The sequence below is a fragment of the Arthroderma uncinatum genome, assembly GCF_011692745.1.
Source record: "Arthroderma uncinatum strain CBS 119779 chromosome Unknown scaffold2, whole genome shotgun sequence".
NCBI classification, from domain to species: Eukaryota; Fungi; Ascomycota; class Eurotiomycetes; order Onygenales; family Arthrodermataceae; genus Arthroderma; species Arthroderma uncinatum.
The window spans coordinates 4,560,094-4,580,612 of NW_022983864.1; the positions used below are offsets into that span (position 1 = coordinate 4,560,094).

General features: G+C 48.3%; 4 protein-coding genes across 4 annotated transcripts; 1 reads left to right on the forward strand and 3 right to left on the reverse strand.

Annotated features, from left to right (window-relative positions):
• Positions 1-2,786: 2,786 nt before the first annotated feature.
• GIQ15_03363 (transporter sec9) lies at positions 2,787-4,141 on the reverse strand (the record flags this gene model as incomplete). Its single annotated transcript, XM_033550780.1, has 2 exons — positions 2,787-2,846; positions 2,924-4,141. 2 exons carry the CDS (start codon positions 4,139-4,141, stop codon positions 2,787-2,789), a joined length of 1,278 nt encoding a protein of 425 aa, XP_033407941.1.
• Positions 4,142-4,599: 458 nt separating this feature from the next.
• On the forward strand, positions 4,600-6,940 carry GIQ15_03364 (vacuolar protein sorting-associated protein 33A; the record flags this gene model as incomplete). The annotated part of the gene is made up of 4 exons (XM_033550781.1): positions 4,600-4,677; positions 4,734-4,929; positions 5,170-5,384; positions 5,438-6,940. 4 exons carry the CDS (start codon positions 4,600-4,602, stop codon positions 6,938-6,940), a joined length of 1,992 nt encoding a protein of 663 aa, XP_033407942.1.
• A 1,073-nt stretch (positions 6,941-8,013) lies between these two features.
• On the reverse strand, positions 8,014-11,754 carry GIQ15_03365 (U2 snRNP component prp10; the record flags this gene model as incomplete). Its single annotated transcript, XM_033550782.1, has 2 exons — positions 8,014-11,678; positions 11,745-11,754. 2 exons carry the CDS (start codon positions 11,752-11,754, stop codon positions 8,014-8,016), a joined length of 3,675 nt encoding a protein of 1,224 aa, XP_033407943.1.
• Positions 11,755-14,765: 3,011 nt separating this feature from the next.
• Positions 14,766-19,382, reverse strand: GIQ15_03366 (uncharacterized protein; the record flags this gene model as incomplete). Its single annotated transcript, XM_033550783.1, has 1 exon — positions 14,766-19,382. One exon carries the CDS (start codon positions 19,380-19,382, stop codon positions 14,766-14,768), a length of 4,617 nt encoding a protein of 1,538 aa, XP_033407944.1.
• Between the last annotated feature and the right edge of the window lie 1,137 nt (positions 19,383-20,519).

A 20,519-nucleotide genomic window follows, 5' to 3' on the forward strand; every position in this document is an offset into this window, starting at 1 on the left:
TGTTTTCCTTTTTTTTTTCCCCTATCTATTTCTCTTTTCTCCTTTTTTCCTTTTTTACTCGTGACTTGCGATAGAAGGGAGTTTTCTCTTTTTGTTTTACGATTTGTTATCTCTTTTTTTTTTCCTTGCAGGCTTTTGTTGCCCTGGGACATTCGGTTTTCTTTCGATATTTTATACGATGAATTCATATACCCTGCCCTTCGTCGAGTTTATCTTCTCCATTTTTACACTTGTTTTGGCCCACGCTAGAAGGGAGCGCCATTTGCATTCATTCATGTCTATCAGCATTACAGTCAAGATACTTCAAAGGGTATCTTATCAGATTCGGCTACCTAGCATTTAATGAATACTATGTTATGCAAACCTCCTTCCTACTAACTTCTCATCCCTGTCGTCTGCTAGTCTTGGTGTGATGGATGGTAGGTTAACTTTCTCCCCAACTTGTATATGCTCGCTCCTGTTTGTCCCTTGGTCCGTTAGCTGATTTCTTTTAGGCTTCATATCTAGCTTTGCGCTCTGGTAAGTAACCTATGCCCACCACGCCAAGCGAAAACTTTGCGATACACCAGATATCTCCAAATCCCGTCTCCTTCTTACTCGTTAATGTTCTAGTTTGTGGTCCTTGTCGCGACTCCTCTTATCCAAGTCCACTCATGACCACTCCTGACCCCCATCGACCTTGTTGATAGCATCGCTAATATTATTATTCTCTAGACAATGTTTCATTGACCTAGTTTCGCCTAGTTTCGCCGAACCTACAGAGAGGTATGAATCCTATGTTCGAAAAGGCGAGAGGCCAAGCAATACTTAAAAAAAAAAATGAATATATCCAACAAGACGGTGACCCTGGACGAGCCGTGCCTTGCTGCTCTGGCCAACCCAACAGTCAAAAGGGCCAGATGATGTTGCGGGATATGTCACTCTATTATGCTTTCCCACCGCAGGGTTACCTGGCAGAGATCGTAATACGATGACACGTTCATGGTTTCTGGATCGCGACCAAGGCAAGGGCTGCACTGACAGATAAACGGCGAGAGCGTCGTGCCCAAGTGTTTCAATCCAGCCCGTCTCGAGGCCGGAGGTTGATATTAGTGCTTAGTCAGTAGTGGCATCAGGAATCGGTAAAACACGACGAGCCGACGTGCCAAGAGTTTCGGTCCAGGGGCCACGACTTCTCCCTTTTGCGGCAGAGACAAGAGGCATCAGGGGGAGCTGAGACCGGCGATATTAAGGGACGGTTCACTCGTGCTCGCCCACAGTCGTCGTCTGCGGTTACAGATACATGTGCGACCTCATTTACCCCCGCGTGGAAGGACTCCGCCCCGTTAACGGCATCCCCATCGGCCGTGCTCTGAAGGGAGATCATCCATGGAGATCATTCAGGGAGATCATTTTAGGGGGATCTCTTTCGGGGGGGGTCTCTGACGGGAATCGCTTACGGGAGTCGCTTAGGGGAATTTCGTTAAGGGGGCGCAGAAATAGTACCGATATCGGAAACACGACCCGGGACCCAGGCGAGGAATTAGGTGATGCCCATCCGCCCGAAGAATTTCTTTTTAAGTTACGCTATTAGGCCTCTATCCGGCTATTGATACCGTAGGCGTCAAGCCTGTCAAGCTGTTTTTCTGACCGTTTGCGCTTGCTGGGTGAGGACTGGCTGTTTCGGCCGCTGGCTACATATATTGAGGCCGCGCCGAGTCATCGAAGCATCATCTTAAACAATTGCAACCACACCTCTAATACTATATACTAAGTCTATCACCTTGGGGGAAGACTAAATGTTATATTTGCATTTCGCCTAACCTATTCTCATAGATAATGCGGAATACTTGTAGCTCCAGGGCTATCTATATTGACATATTCCACCCAACCAGGAATATTATGCACAATACCTTGCTCTCAGCCCCAGCTATTCTATTTTACTCAGGACTAAACAAGCTTTCCCCTCAAGTCAGAGTTCGGCGGTAGATGTTTATGCTAGGACTCTGTGACTAGCCTGGATGATCTAGGGCTTTAATATCTGGCACACATATCCGGTGAACCGAGTCAATGCAACCTTCTAAAATTGGCTGCAAATATACATCACTGCAATATGCGTCTTTGCGGTAGAGTTTCGCTCATGGGCTTACGTCGTCACTGCGAAAACCACGACGCATGTCTTAACGCGTCAACTGCCTGGTACACTACACGGCTAAAGCGGGTTTGCATGAAAAAATCTATAATTCCAAGGTGCTTAACCTTTAATACTTACGTGACATATCTCCGAGGAACATATCTATTATGACTCCGGGGCCGCGAGTCAATGATACCCAACAAACTTATCTGATTTAACGCTTCCTCGCTTATTCAGTGGCCTTTTAATGACCAGTGGCTCGGTTATCTAAATTCTACCAAGTGTGGGTTGTTCTCACACAGACACACACATTTATTTATTTGATACACAGGCTACTGCTTCTAGGGAATTACTCTCAGCCGACCAATTTTCTAGCTTAGGTCCGACAACGTATGCTGAAGTATGTTTAAGTGACAAACACTCATTGTTGGTCATATGAGCAGAAATAGTAGCACGCGAAGGGATATTAATTAAATGATAAGTCATGCATCTAATGAAAAATCAAAAGGTGGGGAAATGCTAATGGCTTGGAGGCGTAGCACAAACTATTATATGAACAGGATATATCCTTAGCGTGCGTATGTGCAAGAGGCTGGCTAAAATAGCATGTCAAGTCGATAAGATGTGTAAGTTGTGTGGTAGGATACGAGTTTCGAGGAACGTCTAAAGGCTTCTAACGAATACGGTCCAGCCGTGATCTGTTCATATGAATTTGATCGTCCACAAAGTCGCTCTGGAAGAAGAAGGAAAATGGTTAGATAAGTCTACACCAATGACGAGACGATGAAAAAGATAGGGCAGATATAATACCTTTCCAATGATACGTTTGATGTGTGGGTCCTGTTCGTCGATCTCCCTTCCAGTAGCTTTAGCAAGCGCGTTCAACCGAGTGGCAGCGCTATGGATGGCATCCAAGTTAGATTCAATCTCGTTCTCCATCTCATCATCCTCGCTATCTTGTTCAAATTGATATTTTGACCGCTCTGCAAGATTGGTCTTCTTTGGCCCGTTTTCACCTTTCCTCGATATCTCTTTAAAGGTCTGATCCATTCGCTGCTCCGTGCGGAATGCAGCTAGTCTGGTCTCCTCACGCTGCTGACGCTCATCCTGGTGACGATCGATAATGGCTTGGTCACGAGCACGACGACGTTGCTCGCTAGTGAAAGGGTTTGAAATGTGCATAGCAAACATGCTCCCGTTTACTTTCTTCAATTCCCTGGCCTTTTCCTCGGCAATTCGGTTCTGGTTAGCGGCCAAGTCGAGATTCTTCTCGGTGTTGTGGATTCGTTCACCCTGAGCACCTAAGCGAGCAAGGGTAGCTCGTCCACTCTCCTCGGCTTCAGCAGCTAGCCTAAGTGCATTTCGAGTTGAAGATACATCCTGTTGTTTCATAAAGCGGATGTCTTGTTTTATAGCCTGGACGTCTTCCTCCTCCTCTTCCTCTGCAGTGAGTTGACGATCCTGGTATGTGCCATAACTGGGGCCACTGGGACCACCGGGCGCCGGGTTTCCTCCGGGTTGCTGTCCGCCATAGGAGGAGCTAGATTGGTATGGAGGAGGCGCACCGCTAGGCTGTCGTTCTTGGTATCGACTGGGAGCGTTTCCGAAGAGGGCATCCCTGTTACCATCTTTCATGCTTGGGTCGTTGGGATCAGCCCTTCCGAGACCACCGTAACCGCCTGAATTCGAAGGAGGGCCCCCGCCATATCTATCTTGCCCATAGCTCCCTTGATTTCCTTGCTTCCCTGGGGCAAAACCGCCGTTCGAGGAGCCGTATCCTTTCTCTGACCCGCCGTACGCTTGCTTGGATGGGTTGTTTTGGTAACTTCCTGGTTGACTCATTCCGCCATAGGCCTGAGGGCGTGATCCGGGCTGGGAGTAAGGGTCTGTCGAAGGCGGAGGCTGGGCGTAAGGGTTATTATTCGGTGCTGCGGGACTTTTATTCTTTGATCGTGAGCCAAAGAGAGCTGATCTGCTGCTGTCCTCCCCTCCATCATCACTTCGTTTGCCAAATCCAAATTTCTTCATCTCGCTTGGAAAAGGGGCGGGGGGTTGGTAGAATGTTGGAGCGGGATGTATATCACGGGTCGACGTCAACGGCAGGTAACTTTTGGCGCTCAGTATGACTTCTGTGGTAATTATAGGGTAGCAGACGTACTCAAATCAACCCTGAGATGCAAAATGAAGCCCTGGAGGCTGTAGACTGTCTTCGACGCTGAGATTATGTGTCTCAGGAGGAAGAAGCCTCCCCCCATATCCACGTAGGCAAATGCGTATATCACGTGATTTATATGTGGCGGAGTGGACTACGCAAGGGCTAAACCCAAAAGGGCATTATTCAACCGCGAACTACGACCTCCAGGCTTCAACATACCCAGCTTCATCACCGGCAACGAGGCTTGTACGTTGAGGCGATGCACCTGAAGTCTTTCGGGGACACTATAGCCCACCCCCCAATACCGTTCCAAACAACCAGAACCTAAAATATGGCTCCTCATCCGGGATCCGAGGCGGAATATATCAAGGAAAAAGCCAGGAGAGATCTCCTTAATCTTCTCGAAGGGGTAAGCCTACAAGCCCTATAATTTGATGATATACTTGTCTCACACTGCGTCTTCAGGTTCGTGGCAAGAAGAATCTTGTGGTCAGCAAAGACCTGGCTGGGCCGGTAGGCCTCTTCGTCAAGTTCTCTGTACTCCAAGAGCATGGGGTAGATCGGGTGTTTTTACTCGAGAATGAGAATGTCGATTCCTCTCAACGGAACGTTGTATTTCTAATTCACGCGGAGAAGCCAAGTCATGTACAATCCGCTGCTGGTACGTGCTTGGGACCATTTATCTTTTTTTTTTTGCATCCTCTTTCTTCTCATCTACTCCACATATCAAGATGTGATGGGCCAAAACAGAGACTACGTAGAAAGTGTACACTCTACGTAGTCATACATGTTCCCTAAATTAATTCACTGTATTTTGGATAATATTTATATTGCATCCTCTCTCTAACAGTAGGCCGAATGCCATAAATATAAGCTGACACACCCGCTATTCACGATTTAGATCAAATAAAACGCCTCCAGAAAAATGATGCTAATACTGAGCATGAATTTTCGGTGTTTTGGGTGCCGCGGCGCACTCTGGTATCTAACCAGATCCTGGAAGAAGCGGGTATCATAGGCGACGTTAATATCGCTGAATTTCCCTTGTACTTTCTGCCTCTCGAAAACGATGTCCTTTCCTTAGAGTTGTCAGACTCGTTCAGTGATTTGTATCTGGTATATCTTGCCTACATCTCTGACAAATGATATCAGCGGCTCACAATTTATAGGACAACAATCCTCAGCCAATTCATCTCTCGGCCAAAGCCTTGATGCAGATTCAACTACGACATGGCTTTTTCCCACGGATCGTTGGGAAAGGGGACAATGCTCGAAAACTTGTTGATCAATTGCTTCGGATGAAGAGGGAATTAGATGCTGACGGCGGCGTGGATGGTTCTGGAGGAAAGCTCATGGCGAGCAATACCATCGAGAACCTTATCATAATTGATAGGGATGTAGATTTTGCTACAGTTTTAATGACACAGCTAACTTACGAGGGTCTTGTGGATGAACTCTTTGGGATTAACCATAACCATACCGAAGTCGACTCCTCGATCATTGGATATGCCGCTCCCCAGGCTTCATCGCAGGGTCAAGCCTCGAGCGCTGCTGCTACTTCAAAACAGAGTCTAAAGAGGAAGATTCAGGTCGACTCTTCTGACCAGCTATTCTCCCAGCTTCGTGATGCAAATTTCGCAATTGTTGGCGGCATCCTAAACAAGGTTGCGAGAAGGCTAGAAAGCGACTATGAGAGCCGTCACGGTGCCAAATCAACCTCAGAACTTCGCGAATTCGTTAATAAATTACCAGCATACCAAGCAGAACATAGTAGTTTGAAGATTCATACTAATCTTGCCGAGGAAATTATGCGTCATACCCGATCAGATATATTCCGCCGAACACTTGGAGTACAGCAAAATATCGCTGCTGGGGCGGATTCCACATCTCAGTATGATGCGATCGAAGAGCTCATCGCCCGTGGTGTTTCGATTACGACCGTTCTAAGACTGTTGTGTATAGAGTCTTGCATTAATGGCGGCCTCCGGCCAAAGGATTTAGAAAACTTCAAAAAACAAATACTCCAAGCGTACGGATATCAACACCTTCTGACTTTCAATAATCTGGAAAAGATGGAACTCCTACAACTGCGAGCTCCGGTAGGGATGATACTCCCAACCGGCGGTTCAAGCACCTCTACGGGCACGAAGACAAATTACAAATACCTCCGCAAAGCTCTTCGTTTGATAGTAGACGAAGTTGATGAGCAAACCCCAAATGATATATCCTATGTTTATAGTGGGTATGCTCCTTTGAGTATTCGACTTGTCCAATGTGTCCTGCAGAAGTCATATATTCAAACGCTCATTAAGGGGACCCCCTCACCACAAGCTGCGGCTGCAGCCGCTGGTGCGTCATCTACAACTCCAGGCTGGCTAGGATTTGAAGATATTGTTAAGAACGCCCGTGGCTCGACTTTCAACATAGTCCCAAAAGGTGACGAAAAGGCAGCGCGAGCTCGGCAGACCCTGACTGGCTCTGGAGGAGTTAAAACGGTGTTCATTTTCTTCCTGGGTGGCATTACATTCACTGAGATTGCTGCTTTGCGATTCATCGCCCAAAAGGAATCCGGACGTCGGAATATCGTGATCTGTACCACGGCGATTATGAATGGGGACAGGATGATTGATGCGGGGATGGAGCAAGGAAGTTTTGCGAAATCTGCAGGATAGACCTCCAAGAATATATAGATAATAAAGATGCTTCCACGGTGTGTCTATCTTTAGGCCCTACCTTTTCCTCTGAGATACTAAAGTCAACAACCCATACACTCTGCACTTGCTGTCTAGATCGCTCTATACCAAAACTTCTAGATCACCCAACGCAGTTTCCAGATTACTTAACTGTAAAAAACTCAAGTGAGCCATACAACTCAGTGAATACGCGCTTTTAGGTCACTCGGTTCCTGAGATCACCTCGACGTCATGTTCGGCGAGATAAACCAAACCATCACCCACACATTTTATTGCGGCTACTCATCCTTGGACAGAGGAGTTTGTCTTCAAATATGCACCGAGAATGTTCGAAGGCGCCATCCCAACGAAAGGCATCGCGGTTGCGGCACTCGAAAGGGCAATTTCTTCCAACCTCTTCTCTCACTTCCCTTCGTACGTTGCACTCTTCCTTTGTTCCCGTACGCATATATACTAAGATGATTCCTAGGACATATACAGAGACTATTGCGTTTACGGAATCTCCGAAGTATCTAGTCCACCAGCTACTATACGAAGGTGCTAGGCCGGAGTTTCCCCCTGTGCTACGCGATCTACCAAACATAGCTCTTATCTATGAAGAAAAACTAGACATAAAGCCGGAGTCCATTGGATAATCCCTTATATCTTTCCCTTAAGACTTGACCAGACATACTCCGATGGGACGGTCAACCACACACCTTATTATTACCTAGTATAACGTCACAGAAAACTAGAGTTAAAGAATACCCTTAAGAGACTGCCAGAAGGGTGTGACTGTATCTCAACCCAAATAAAATTAATAGAGATATATTTAAAAGTTAATACTCTGTCGACTTTTAAACTAAGAATAATATGTATAGTGAACCTAGATAGTGTAATATTTAATGTATTGGACGCAGTAGAATATTTTATAAATACACGGGAAAAGAAAGGGTTGCGCTCAATTCGAATTACAGAACCGCGAAATGCACAGACAAATGAGAAAACACCTGCGCTGCAAAAAAAATACCAAAAAGAACTATATGACGAACTCCCCGCCAGTTTAACCTTGATTACAAAATGATGCCCAATTCACTTCTACCTAAACCATCCTCCTCGATCGTAGGATAGTATGGAATCATCGAGTCCGCACCTTGAACATAGGCGTCATTGTACAACCTCCAGTAAGGGGTTCGTACTTTGCGAGCTGGGTGGAATAGACCAGCCCAGACATAGTTCATGACGATACCTGTCCCGACGGCCATGCGAATAGCTTCGATAGCTTCAATGATTCGATCGATGACGTGAGGACTGGTTTCGAAAAGATTAGGGTATAGGAGATTAAGAAGATGAACCATAGCGTCTTCACATCCGAGTCCAACCACACCTAAGGCGATATGCTTCACCACACTAGCAGCGGTTTGACGATGGACCTGATCTCGATCGATCAATGCATCTTCCAGTAGGGGAGTAACGGCGTAGACGTAATCTTTGGCCATTTCGCCAATGTATTCGAAAAGGAAAGACATGGCTTTTAGGACACCGTTTTGCACGTTTAGCTCGGGTACTCGATATTCGTTCATAAGGGCGGGAAGAACCGTGAACGGAGCACAAGTTTCTGCAACAATACCGATGGCAACAGCAGTACAGACTCGGGATTGACGTTCTTGGACACGGAGGTTATTGAGAAGTGTAGCGAGAACATCTTGCGGACCGATAGCCTTGGCAATAAAGCCAAAGGTGTTGTTAGCAGCTCGTCGAATTCCCTTCTTGTGTGCTTTTAGCATGTCGAGTAGTTCAAAACAGATTCGCATCCATTCTCTGGCATTGACGGACTCAGGTCCACGGTCAGCAATACGACCGACTAGGTCAATGGTATTTTCTTGCACTTTCTCGTGGCGATTTCGGAGGATAGGCGTGAGGCGGGGAAGAAGGTCGCGGATAGGGGGTTGCATTTGATTAATGCCGACAACAGTGACAATGGATCGCAATGCGCCTAATATCGAACCCAGGACCTCTGGGTATTCCTCACCAAGGTATTCGTAAAGGAAAGTGCCGAGTTTGCCCATCAGGGCATCTTCACCGCATTGCTTCATAACCATTGCAATTCGTGAAATAAGATCTGCCGCTTGTTGTCGTACAGTGGCGGACTTGTTATTGAGACGCCAGAGAATTGTACTCACAATCTGGGGTAAGTATGGTTTGCATCGGGAACCGAGAGCATTGACAACTGTACCAAAACCATTGAGTATTACTATATCTTCAACGCTCTGCTCTTGGAATGCGAACAAAACACCGTCGATTAGCCTCTCTTCGAGTCTCTCGCCAACATCTGCGGCACCAAGCGAGGCGATAACCTTCTCAACCGTTTCAATGGTCATCTTGCGGTATGCCTCGCTCTCATCTTTGAGATTGTTCACGATCCTTTCAAGTATTTCACCGGCACCAACTTTCTGGCCTAGGTCGACAGTTGTCTCCACAACTTGGCGGTAGTTCCTCTTGTCCAACGCCATGCGTCGAACCCAGAAACTCTTGAAGAAGTCCTGAAGTACGTGCTCCTTTAAGTAAACTGCGGTAACACCATCCGTCCCTGCGCACTGTGATACAACCTTTAACACAACCTTCTTCATTTCTTCGTCAGGGGATGAAAATTCCCGGAGTACAATTTCCATGATTTGACTGGTAAAGTAATTTGCGCCCTCTTCATCCATCAGCGGAATAATATAACCGACAGCCTTGAGGAAACCTGCCAAGCCTTTGCCTCGTTGCTTCCTTGCTCCCATCCAGAGAGGGCCGAGAATATCTTGGAAGCTCTCGATACCGTAGGGGTTAGCAGCCTCAGCAAGGGCGGCAATGGCTAAACTGGTTACCGTCCTAACCTTGGCTTGCTCGTCGCTAAGATTGTCTCCAATACAGTCCACAAGGCCTTGTAGATGCGGTAGAATAGCACAGCCCATGAGAATTGGGATTTGCTGTACAATTTTGACACCAGTGTGCCTAGCTTGCCAGGATTTCTTACTTCGACAGACAGCTCTCAAGAACGGAAGAAGGGCAGGTATACCAAGGGCAGAGGCGACGACGGCGAATGCCCTGGCGGTAGTATTTCGTACGTATTCATCAACATGGTCAATGTCCGGACGCATGGTACTAATCATATGGGCAAGACCAGCAGCCTTACTCAGGTTAGAAATAATCTCACGACCTTCAACTCGAGCATAATAGTCCTGATCGATAAGTAGAGGCTCTATGACGACCAAAATCTTATGCACGTAAGGTCGAACAAGGTCATCAAGCTTGTATAGGATACGATCGATGACCTTCACGAGCAAATGTCGTTCCTGGTCTTCAAGAGACTTCTCCATTAACAAGGGTAGAATCTGGTTGAAAAGCGGGCCAGCTCCAAACTGCCTGGCGTTGTCTGTAAGCTGACGTAGTGCTGTTTTTCGCATTGGCGGTGTTCCGTTCTTGACTTTCAGCAATAGCCTCATTATCTTTCTCTCCTTTAGGTCGTCAACAGACATTGAGTTCTCATCTGCGCCATCGACGAGCTTTCCGAAGTATGCCATATCTTCAGCCTTAAAAAATTGTAGGTCGCCAACCCCGGGAATTTCGGTAGGGAGCTGTTTTCCCATGGAGCGGGCGTTTTCAGGTTCCTGCATCATGAACCCACCGATGCCACTGGCGCTCTGCATTGGAGCAGGTGTAGACATAAGCTTTCGAGCAGGTGTTCGAATTGGTGCGTACCCGGGCGGGGGCTCCAAAATTTTATAGCCTTCAGAGGGAAGCATCATGTCTAGTTCTTCGTCTGATAAAGGTGCATTGCGAGCAGATATATCGGAACCGAACGCTGGCACAGCCATGGGTCCAGAAGCTTGCGGCACCGGCGTTGCGAGGCCTTGGTTACCAACTGGGGTTGCAGCAGTGAGCGTTGGCGCTTGATCCCATCTGGATCTACGTTTTGGAGCCTCAGCCTGCCCGCCGGGTACTGGGGTTTGGTCCCATCTCGACCTTTTCGGCTTTACTTCAGCAGATTCTGGCTCAGTAGGCTTAGTGGACTCTTCCGAGGGTACATCCCACCTCTTCTTCCTCTTCCTACTAGCTATAGCAGAGGCCGAATCGTCTTCCTGGTTCTCTTTGTCACCCTCTTGTAGCTTGAGGGTCGCCTCGTGCTCAACCGATCCATTCGGTTCCTCGCCTGCTTGCTTATCGTTTATTAACCTCTTGACACGCTCCTCTTCTTTCTCAATTTCCCGAAGCGCCATGATATCCCGATAGCTTGCACCTTCTGCATCTCCATTTGCTTGGCCATCCGCAGCAAAGGGGTCCGCTCGCGTTGGGGAAAGAGCTCGGTCGAAGCGCCGTTTCTGATAGTCGGTTTCCCTCTCGGATATCCTAGATGTCTTTTCGCGCGCCAGCAGTATATCTTCTTCCTCCACACCTTTTCCGGTAGCAAATTCTTTCATCTGCTCTGAGGTTGCGGTATACTGTCCAACTAGTCGATGACCGTTTTGGCCATCATCGTCGTCGGCCATATCCTCATCTTCGCCGTCGACCGCGATGGACGTATTATAACCTGCATATTTGTCGGAGTTCTCGCGATCGTACAAGGTGGTATCGAAGCTTTCGGTGAGAGAGGCCTTGGTCGAGACGTCAGTGCGCTGGTTTGACAGGTCAAAGGTTTTTGAACCTTTCTTTCCATTCCGCTCCGCCTGGAGGCGTTTGATGGACTCGATCTCTGCTATATTTGATAACGTGTTAGAGTATGTATGTGACAATGGTGGTGTATAACTTTTTGAACGCATACCGTCAGCCATCGTGTGGCGATGTGTGAGATATCTCAGATCCGGGGAGAGGAGGTTGCGAAAACGGGGTTAGAGGTAACCATAGATGTCATGAGCCTGTCGAATCAGACCACTGGCACCAGAGTCGGCAGCTTGACGATGTGTTGCTGTTGTCGCGACGATTCTTCGAGCTGTCTCTCCTCGACGCATCAATCTGAGCCTTCTGCAAATGTTTTGGCGCTGTATATGACTAAGTACTGACTAAGTTTATTGACTAAGCGTGATAACTAAGCAATATGACTAACATACTCACGTGACTCTATCATTCTTCTGGCCCAAACGGGCAAGTCTTAACTTACAAGGCCAAAAAGGCGAAGAAGACGATGCTAGCTAGCTTTCGCCCCCAAATATCTGGTATCCACGTTTGATGAATGACTTGCAGGACTTACCAAGTGCGAGCTCACATTCCGAGATGGCCTTCCATGCCATGCTTTCGATTAAGTCGGCCCCCAACGTCCCGCTAATTACTCCATGTGGTTGGACTCTTCTGGAAACTCTGCTTTTGGATGAATATCGAACATGGGACAAGGCTGCTCAAACCCGATATCAAGCGAGGTTTCGCAAGATTCAAACGGAGACATCCAGCTTCTATTTTGGCGATTCGCACCTCTTGCGCCCGAATGAATGAAAGCGTTTGAGTATCACAGCTCAACTGCTTTACTCCGTCTCGCGTACTGCAATATGACCCGGTCGATATCTATAGCCGTGTCGCGCCATTTATATCTGCGTTATTTAGGAGGCACCTTTGTTCTTCTCAAAACACCAAGGCTGCCTTGTTTACTGTTGAGAGGGACATCGGCCTATCCTCAATACGTGGAAGCGAGCCTATAATCCTTCTCCTAGGGTCTGGAACCTTATACACTTCTCGCCCCCGAAATAACACGATACAACCATGCATTTTTTACCTAAAAATGTATGATCTGTCTCTATTAGTCTTTCTAGTAGATGGCATCCCAGTACATTCGTTTCTGCATTCCTCGACACCTTTCCGGAATAAGACTCTGGCATCCCGCTTTAGGCATTCTTTGGCCGATTTTGGTTCAACGACATGCACGACTGACACTTGTACATACCCACCTGGATGATACTGCATTCCTTCAGGCTCCTTCCACATGGAAATCTTATTTCTTTCTGACTAAAAACGGATCAAAAAGGTTTGTGCTGCCGGGCGGTTCGAGAAAGTCACCTCTTTCTTGGCTTCACCTGTAAGCAATCTCCTTTGCCTATCTGCTGGATATACCCGTGGATGCTATACTTTTTTAAATGCATTTAATGTCATGTCCTGTCCATTTTATATTCATCTTTCCTACCCCATTCCTTGCCCATATACACATTCTACCCCTAGGCTTTTACCTGATCTTCCCAAGTCGATAATAATTTAATAACTACACCAACACAATGCATATCCTTGAGCCTTTTGTCCCTCTTCTAGCCCTCCTTTCAACAGTTCGGGGTGCCGCCATACACCCCGCACAAAAACCAGACGGTTTGACCGCTATAGAGCCCATGTTTCCTTCAATGGGCCAAATATCTGGCTGTGACATTTCCAATAAACTACTTCCGAAACGAGGGAGTGCCCCGGAACTTCCAGGTCCCGACTCAGGATTTAGACTCAAATATATCACTTTGGGCGTCGGGACTCAAAACTACACCTGTAGCAATGGTGCTACCAAGCCAGTCTCTGTTGGCGCCGTCGCAACCCTCTACGATGCCTCTTGTCTAGCCTCTATGAACCCGACGACTGCAAATGTTATTAATACGATTTCTCTACGTTATCCCAAACAATCGACGAGTTGGATGCTTGAGAAAGTCCTAAAGATGACTGTTTTGGGCCATCACTACTTCACTGGAGGCAAACCAATTTTTGACCTTTCAACTCACGGTGGCTCAGATAAGGCATTTGTATCTGTCGTCGCAAATGTTCCTGCACCCAATAATGGCGATGTGGCCTGGCTAAGGTTGGACAAAACAGAAGGGTCTGGAATTAAGGTAAGCTTCCTCTTCACCTACCGCAGGGCTTAACCGGTCATGCGTACGGTTCCTGGAAGTAAGCTATATGCCGTGATAATGACTGACTCCATGATAATGTGTAGGCTGTTTTCCGAGTCAAAACTACTCAGGGTACGAGTCCCGAAACATGCCGAGGGATGGCTCCTGCTTTCCAAGTCCGCTATACGGCGCAATATTGGGTTTACGGTTGAGCAGCGAGTTTATACAACCACGCCGCAGTACACCACTATATTGATTTCACACTTCATTATGTTCTGGAAAGCCGTGCGTTTAGAAAGGTACGGCGATAAGAGGTAGCACGGGTAGGGTACAACGATACTGTTGCCCGTATACACGAATTGCAATTTATGTATGCATTAATTTAAAACTACGACCACCTCTTTATGTGCTACTAAACAATTTCCGTTGGTTTCTAAGAATGTAATATTGCTCGAATGACAAATGCGTACCGCCAACCGCTAAGATACATACATACAGTAATCACGGGAAAAAAATAATTGCAAAAAAACTGTCCCTCGTTGAAGGCCCAAGCAAATATATTAAGTATTAGTTCCGGCCAGCCGCAAATAACATGTCAAGAATGGGAAGGGTATGTATCACAAAAGCCAACGGTATACCAAAAAGCGCTAAGAATGCATGCAAAAAAATCATCAAAACAAAAATCGTAGGAATGGCCGTGAGGCCATACATGATCGCACTCTGAACCTCGAAAAAATAAAACTGTGTATGGTTGCCCATTCTGTTTATCATGATATACGCTAAGATTCATGAAAATATGCAAGGAAATCGCAAATATTAAAATGTGACGTATAAATGCTGATATAGAGATGGGTCATAAAATGTCATTAGATTCGTTGGCAAATCACTCATCAAGGAGTTGGAGAATTCAGAGGTGCCTGGGTATCGTCGGTAAGAGGGTAAATAGAAATAGTGGGTGGTATGGTATATATATGCAAACTTCATGGCGTGGATAATTATACGCTCGCTGTTCTTCTTGTGACTTCACTGGGTTTCTGTGCATAGGCGATAAGTAGCCTAAACCCAGTGCCGCGTCTTCTGCATTCTCGTAGAAGTTTCTTGTCAGCCCAGATATCCTTGTTATGGCTATCGTTGAAGACGGCTAGTTCGTAACACCGTGTATGCCACCATCGAGCAACTTTTGCGACCATCTTGGCAATGGACTCGTCGTTTGATGGTGAAGGTGAAGGGTCAGAGAGGAGGTCACCGAGTGAGATGTTCACATCGTCAGAAGGGTCTCGTTTGTGCTTCTTGTTCGACGTGTTATCTGCCCACTGGGGGAGATTGGAGCCATAATGTTGATGTGGAATGTTTGCGATAGATTGGCTGGAACTTGAGGTGTCTGACGATTGTACGATGGTACCAGCAACAGGAACAACGACCATACACCGATTCAAATTGGCAAATCCTCGCTTGCCAAGAAGCCTTTGGATGTTGTCGCTGGCAGGCTTGAGACAAATGTTAGGATCCGTTGTGTAGATTCGTTCTTTTAACATCCGAACTGCCTTCCGAGTACGGCTACCCATGTTGACCATATCCAAATCCATGACGCTGAGCTCTAGGTATCCACCGGGGCGGAGAACACGATTGCACTCTGAGATGGCAGTGTCATATGCAGTTTCAGAGCATGCTGCTGGGAAGCGCATAACAGCCACGGTAAAGAATCCCTTAGGGAAAGGGAACGGTGTCTTTATACCGGAGCGATGGATGGTACGATGATTCGGTGGAGGGTCCCATGCCGCTGGATTACTTGGTGCCGACTGCGGTTGAGTATTGGAGGTGAGGTTGTAAACGACTGCAGAAGGGTAAGTCAAGGCACAGTAAAATGACCAGTCATCATTGCCTAGGCCATCAATAACTAGAATGCGAGCTTGATCCTGCGGTTGCATATGATTTTTCGCTGGACTAAAGAGGACACGACCGAAAGATAACCAACGGCTTGTCATGAGCGAGCCTGAACGGACGTTCGCCTGCTCCATTGGGTCATCATGGTCCTGATCTTCTTCAATCGGTTGGAGATTATTCTCTTTTTGTATCTGCTTCGCTTGATTGGCATCAGGTTGTGTTTCTTCTTCCAGAGCGGCATATGGATTATCGACACCGGTGAAGTCTGCGGAGTTTTGCTTGCTCCCAGCGTACGCTGATAGGAGTTCACCGAGTGACATGGGTTCAGAGGGTGCAATGGATGAGTGCAATGCAGAGAGAATCATAGAACGGCTGAGGTGGATCGAGCTGTGGTCAGGTAATTTAGGCGTAGAAATTTCCGGGTATTGCAACTGCAATGGGGAGATTTGAGGAGAAACGTCTTTAGTTCCGCTCAAGCCTTCTTGCAGAACTTTGGAAGCTCTGGTAGCCAAGTTGAAGGATCGAGGAGTGTGCAAGAGGCCATCTTCTGGGGTCTGCGGCGATGTCACCTTGTCTAGAAAATCATCGTATTCTTGCCAGATTTCATCGTCTGTAAGCTTTGAGCCGGGGAAGGGGAGGACTGCAGTAACAGCTGCCAGACTTCCACTATCCGCACTCTCAGATGAGACTGAAACCTCGGAGCCTTTTCTTGGAGAAAAGGAAAGAAACTCCTCTCGGGTTGGTGGACGTAGGCCGAATCGATTCGGTGGGTTATCAGCCATACCCATATGGGTAGGTACTCCAGCTGCGGCCGTCACGGTTAGAGAAGGTCCTTCTCCCACACTGAAAGGGCGCGAAAACGATTGGAGGGATGGCTTGTGCTGGTTCCTCGCACTTGGGACGACTGGAGGTATCCTACCAACAGAAGCTAAGCGGCTGGGTCGACCTGTCCGAGCAACCTTTGACGCTGAGACTGGGGGAAGAATGTCCGTGTTGAAAAACACCTTGGGGGAGGAAGGACGCCTCTCAGAACGATTGTTGATTATGCAAACGGGTGGCTCTGGTAGTAAGATTGATTGGCCATGTTTCGCTCTCAGCCCAAGCCCGTTGGCAGCTTCCATTTCATCCTCTGTTGGCGGTGATTCTTCCACTCGGGTCATTATATCTTCTAATGGATCAGAGTCGATCTGCTCATTGTCAAGAATCGCATAATGGGCAACTGCACGAGAAGACGGAAGATGAGATATGGCTGCAGGCATTCCGGGAGCTGGCTCTGGCTCTTCCTTTGGCTTCTTCTCTCCTTGAAGGTTTGGGTGGCTGCGTTGGAAGAAATTCCATCTTCCTGATTTTTCCGATTTCTTCTTCTTAGTCTCGCCCTTGGTCTTGGATTCTGACGATGCAGATAGATTGGGGGTATCTTGATAAGATATCTCTGGGCGACTATCGGTACTAGCATCCGACGGACGTCTGGAAGTGGAGGTTCGAGGTTCAGCCACCGACAGATAGTGACTTGATGTTTTCTGGCTTCCAAATATGTTCGAATTGCGAAAGGAGCGCCGCCGTTTCACCTCCGGCTGTTGGCTCTGCGGATTTCCGGGATCCAAAAGAGAACGCTGAGGTGGAGAATTCATTGGCTCTGGGCTTTGAACAAGTGTCACTTGAGGAGTAGTCATAGAGCCGCCGATGACTGAAGCGACACTCATGCTACTCTCGCTCTGTCCGCTCTCGGTGCGAGCCAAAGCGGCCCCATCTATACCACCGCCGCTGATGACGACGGGTTCCAAGCGATCGGAAAGGAAGTCATCGATCTCATGTCCCATTTGACTGCTGGTAACGCTGTTGTTACCAAGTGACCTACTTGTACTCGTTGACCTCGCCCTTGAGGCACTGCTTCCGATACTCGTTCGTCTGCCTCGCTGGGAATATTTGCCATAGCCCTCATGTCCGGTTCCAGCAGAAGGGCACCTGCGGGAGCGTCCATCACTATGACCCGGCAGTGTCACTTCAGGAATGGTCTTTGACTTCTTTGGGAACAGTCCAAGCCGCTTTGGGGCGCTGGTAGCCTGCTGTTGCTGTTGTTTTGGCTCCTTCAGTTCCTTGGGTTCGGGTTTGGATTCTTTGGCAGAAACAGAGGATTTCCTAACAAGCTTTATGCCCTTGGGGGTTGCGGATCGTAGCTGTGGTCGACTGCTACCGTCGAGTTGGTTCGGCGATGGGGAAAGCGCAGGTATTCTAGACGAACTTCTAGACTGGAGTGATTCTGTCGAGGCATTCACGAAGGACGTAGGGATGGCGGGGGATTTGGAACGGGTATTAGAACTTGATGACCCTCGTCGTTTGTGGGTAGGGAGCCTAGACGAGGCGAGGTTACTCCAAATAACAGGTGATGATTCCAGCTTCAGTGGTTCAGCACCCTTTCGACTCGGCCTGCTTGGAGAGAGTCGAGGTGTGGATACTGAACTTGGAAGCAGGGATGGCTCTTCTATTCTTGGAGTAACCACATCTTCTTTCCTGTTAATCCCAGTAGACTCAACATCCCTTGGGTCAGGATAGTCAGTACCCACAGACTGCCACTCAACTTGACTAGCATGGTGCATGGGCGCATGCTGGACTTCGGGGACGTCATGGCGGCTAGTTTCTCTCACTCCAAGACCAGAAGTTGATGGCCGTGGAACAGGTTCGGTCTGGGATCGTCGAGGAAGTCGGGTGGAAGTCGAAGCTGTGCTTTTAGTTTCATCAAATGAAGGCGTGGCTGCCAAGCTTGGACGGAACCTTTGGGCTCTGAATATGGTCGGACTGGGTTGTTTTAGCCGTGAGCTATGAGTTGGATGTATTATTCCAGGAGAATAGGACGATAGTGATGTTGGGGTCGATCCTCTACTCCACATGCCAGGAGAATCAGTGTATCGGGTGGATGGACTGCTGCCACCGGTGAAGTTCGGTGTGGGAGGCGGTAGATTCAGCGTGTTTATAGACGTTGATAGACCAGCGAATTCCTTTGGGATGCGAGATTGTGATCCTGCTGTTGTAGGTCTGGGCTCCATCGCAGGCGGTTGCGAGGATGGGGTAGGGGTAGTGTACAGTGGTCGGGCCGGTACATGATCAACCGAGGGCCTAGCTGGTGCATTATGGTTATCATTTGATGCGAGCTTCTCTGGTGCTTCAATCTGGGGTATTTCCACTTCAGGTTTCTCCGGCATCGAAGCCTGGAGTCTTGCTCTGTTCCGCTCCGCATACTGCTCTATCGAAGGAGCCTTTCTCCGAAGAACATTCCGCGGCCGTACCTCGGGCTGTGTCGATCGCCCGAATTTCCAAGAAGAAGTAGTAGTCGACGATGACGACTGCTGTGGCGGCGGTGGATTTTGCGTAGGCGGTGGTACCTTGGGTGAAGGAGCGTGGCTAGGAGGTGCCGTATAGTAGCGAGCGGGCGGCATTAGAGAGTACGAAGGTTTCGACGATCCGACGGACAAGCTAGCTTCCTTTGACGGCTTCCTCGAGGATGAATTCGACCTCACCATCCTCAGTCTGCTATAGTCCTCCGACTCTGATGCAGATGAATCCCGTCTACTTCGGGGGATCGACGACGGCTTCGGTATGCTCTGTTTAGGCCGTCCCTGTGCATACGAGCTGCTGGAGGGCAGTATAGGAATCCGAGAGGCCATCATCTCCGCCGCCGGATTTCTCGTATGCGTCTGTGTTTGTGTATGAACAGCTCCTCGTGACGCCATGGTGCAATGGCCCTTGATATCGTGGGCGGCAGGCCTAGAGACCGGCTTTCCAAATCGATAGCCGCTGTAGAATAACTTATAATCATAGCGTATGCCACATTTAGTGACGGTTTAAGTTGTCTTCTGTCTCGAGTCAGTGATCATGTATTAGTCGCCACCATAACCGTACTTACGGTGTATATAACCATTCAAATGTATGGCTGATGATCAGATGGTATAGTCGACGATTAGATGGTATGGCCGATGCTCAAAAGTTCGGACGAGATGCCGGGGTAAGGTGGATTATATAAAATAGAGAGAACCACAAAAACTCTTCGGCCGTTGGAAAGTGAAAGTGAAGCGGGATAAGAATATTAATCATCGGTAGCTTTCGGGCACAACTATGCAACGAAAAAGCTAAAGACGATGGCACAGTCAGACCGTCGACAAGGTAGTCAGTACGGCCTGGTGATGTATAAGGCCGTCCTGCACCCACTCCGCCACACAGAGTCGGCGGGGCCGCTTAGCGCGCAGCAAGTCCAACAGTGAAGCTGTGGCTAACGGTCGCGGCGGTCACGACGGCCACGTAGGTAGGTAGACCTAGTACTCCGTAGTGCAGAGACTGGCTGTCTATAGTGCAGGGTCGTAGAAACGACATGGAGGACGCGGCGCATTTTATGGAAAGAAAAGTCCCGGCAAGGGGTGAGCAGGAGAGAGCAGGAGCTAGCCCGCGACTCGCTGACGATCGCACGTTTCTATTCCTGCCAGTAGACGGGCGATAGAGGGATGTAATTAGTTGGCGATGGAGGCGCTTGCAGGCGAGCAGGAGACAGGATTCGCATGGATATAGGCCTGGGTCACGGGAGGTGCATGCCATCTCCACCGCCAGGAGGCCACTCAGGACGACGCATCGCGGTCTTGACGAGGCACTACTCCGTACGCAGGTAATGCAGTTGCCGGATCGGTCGTAAACCTGTGCCAACCGTTGCTGGTACGGGCATTTCACGACTCGACTTACACTGTGATACGAGGTGAGGCCAGGTCCGGTCAAGTCGAGATAGAGGTCGAGGTAGGTCAGGTCAGGTTGAAGTCGAGGTAGAGATCTGATCCGTTCCATGGTCCTGTCCGTGATGCCCGTTCCGTGCTGTCATAGTTAAG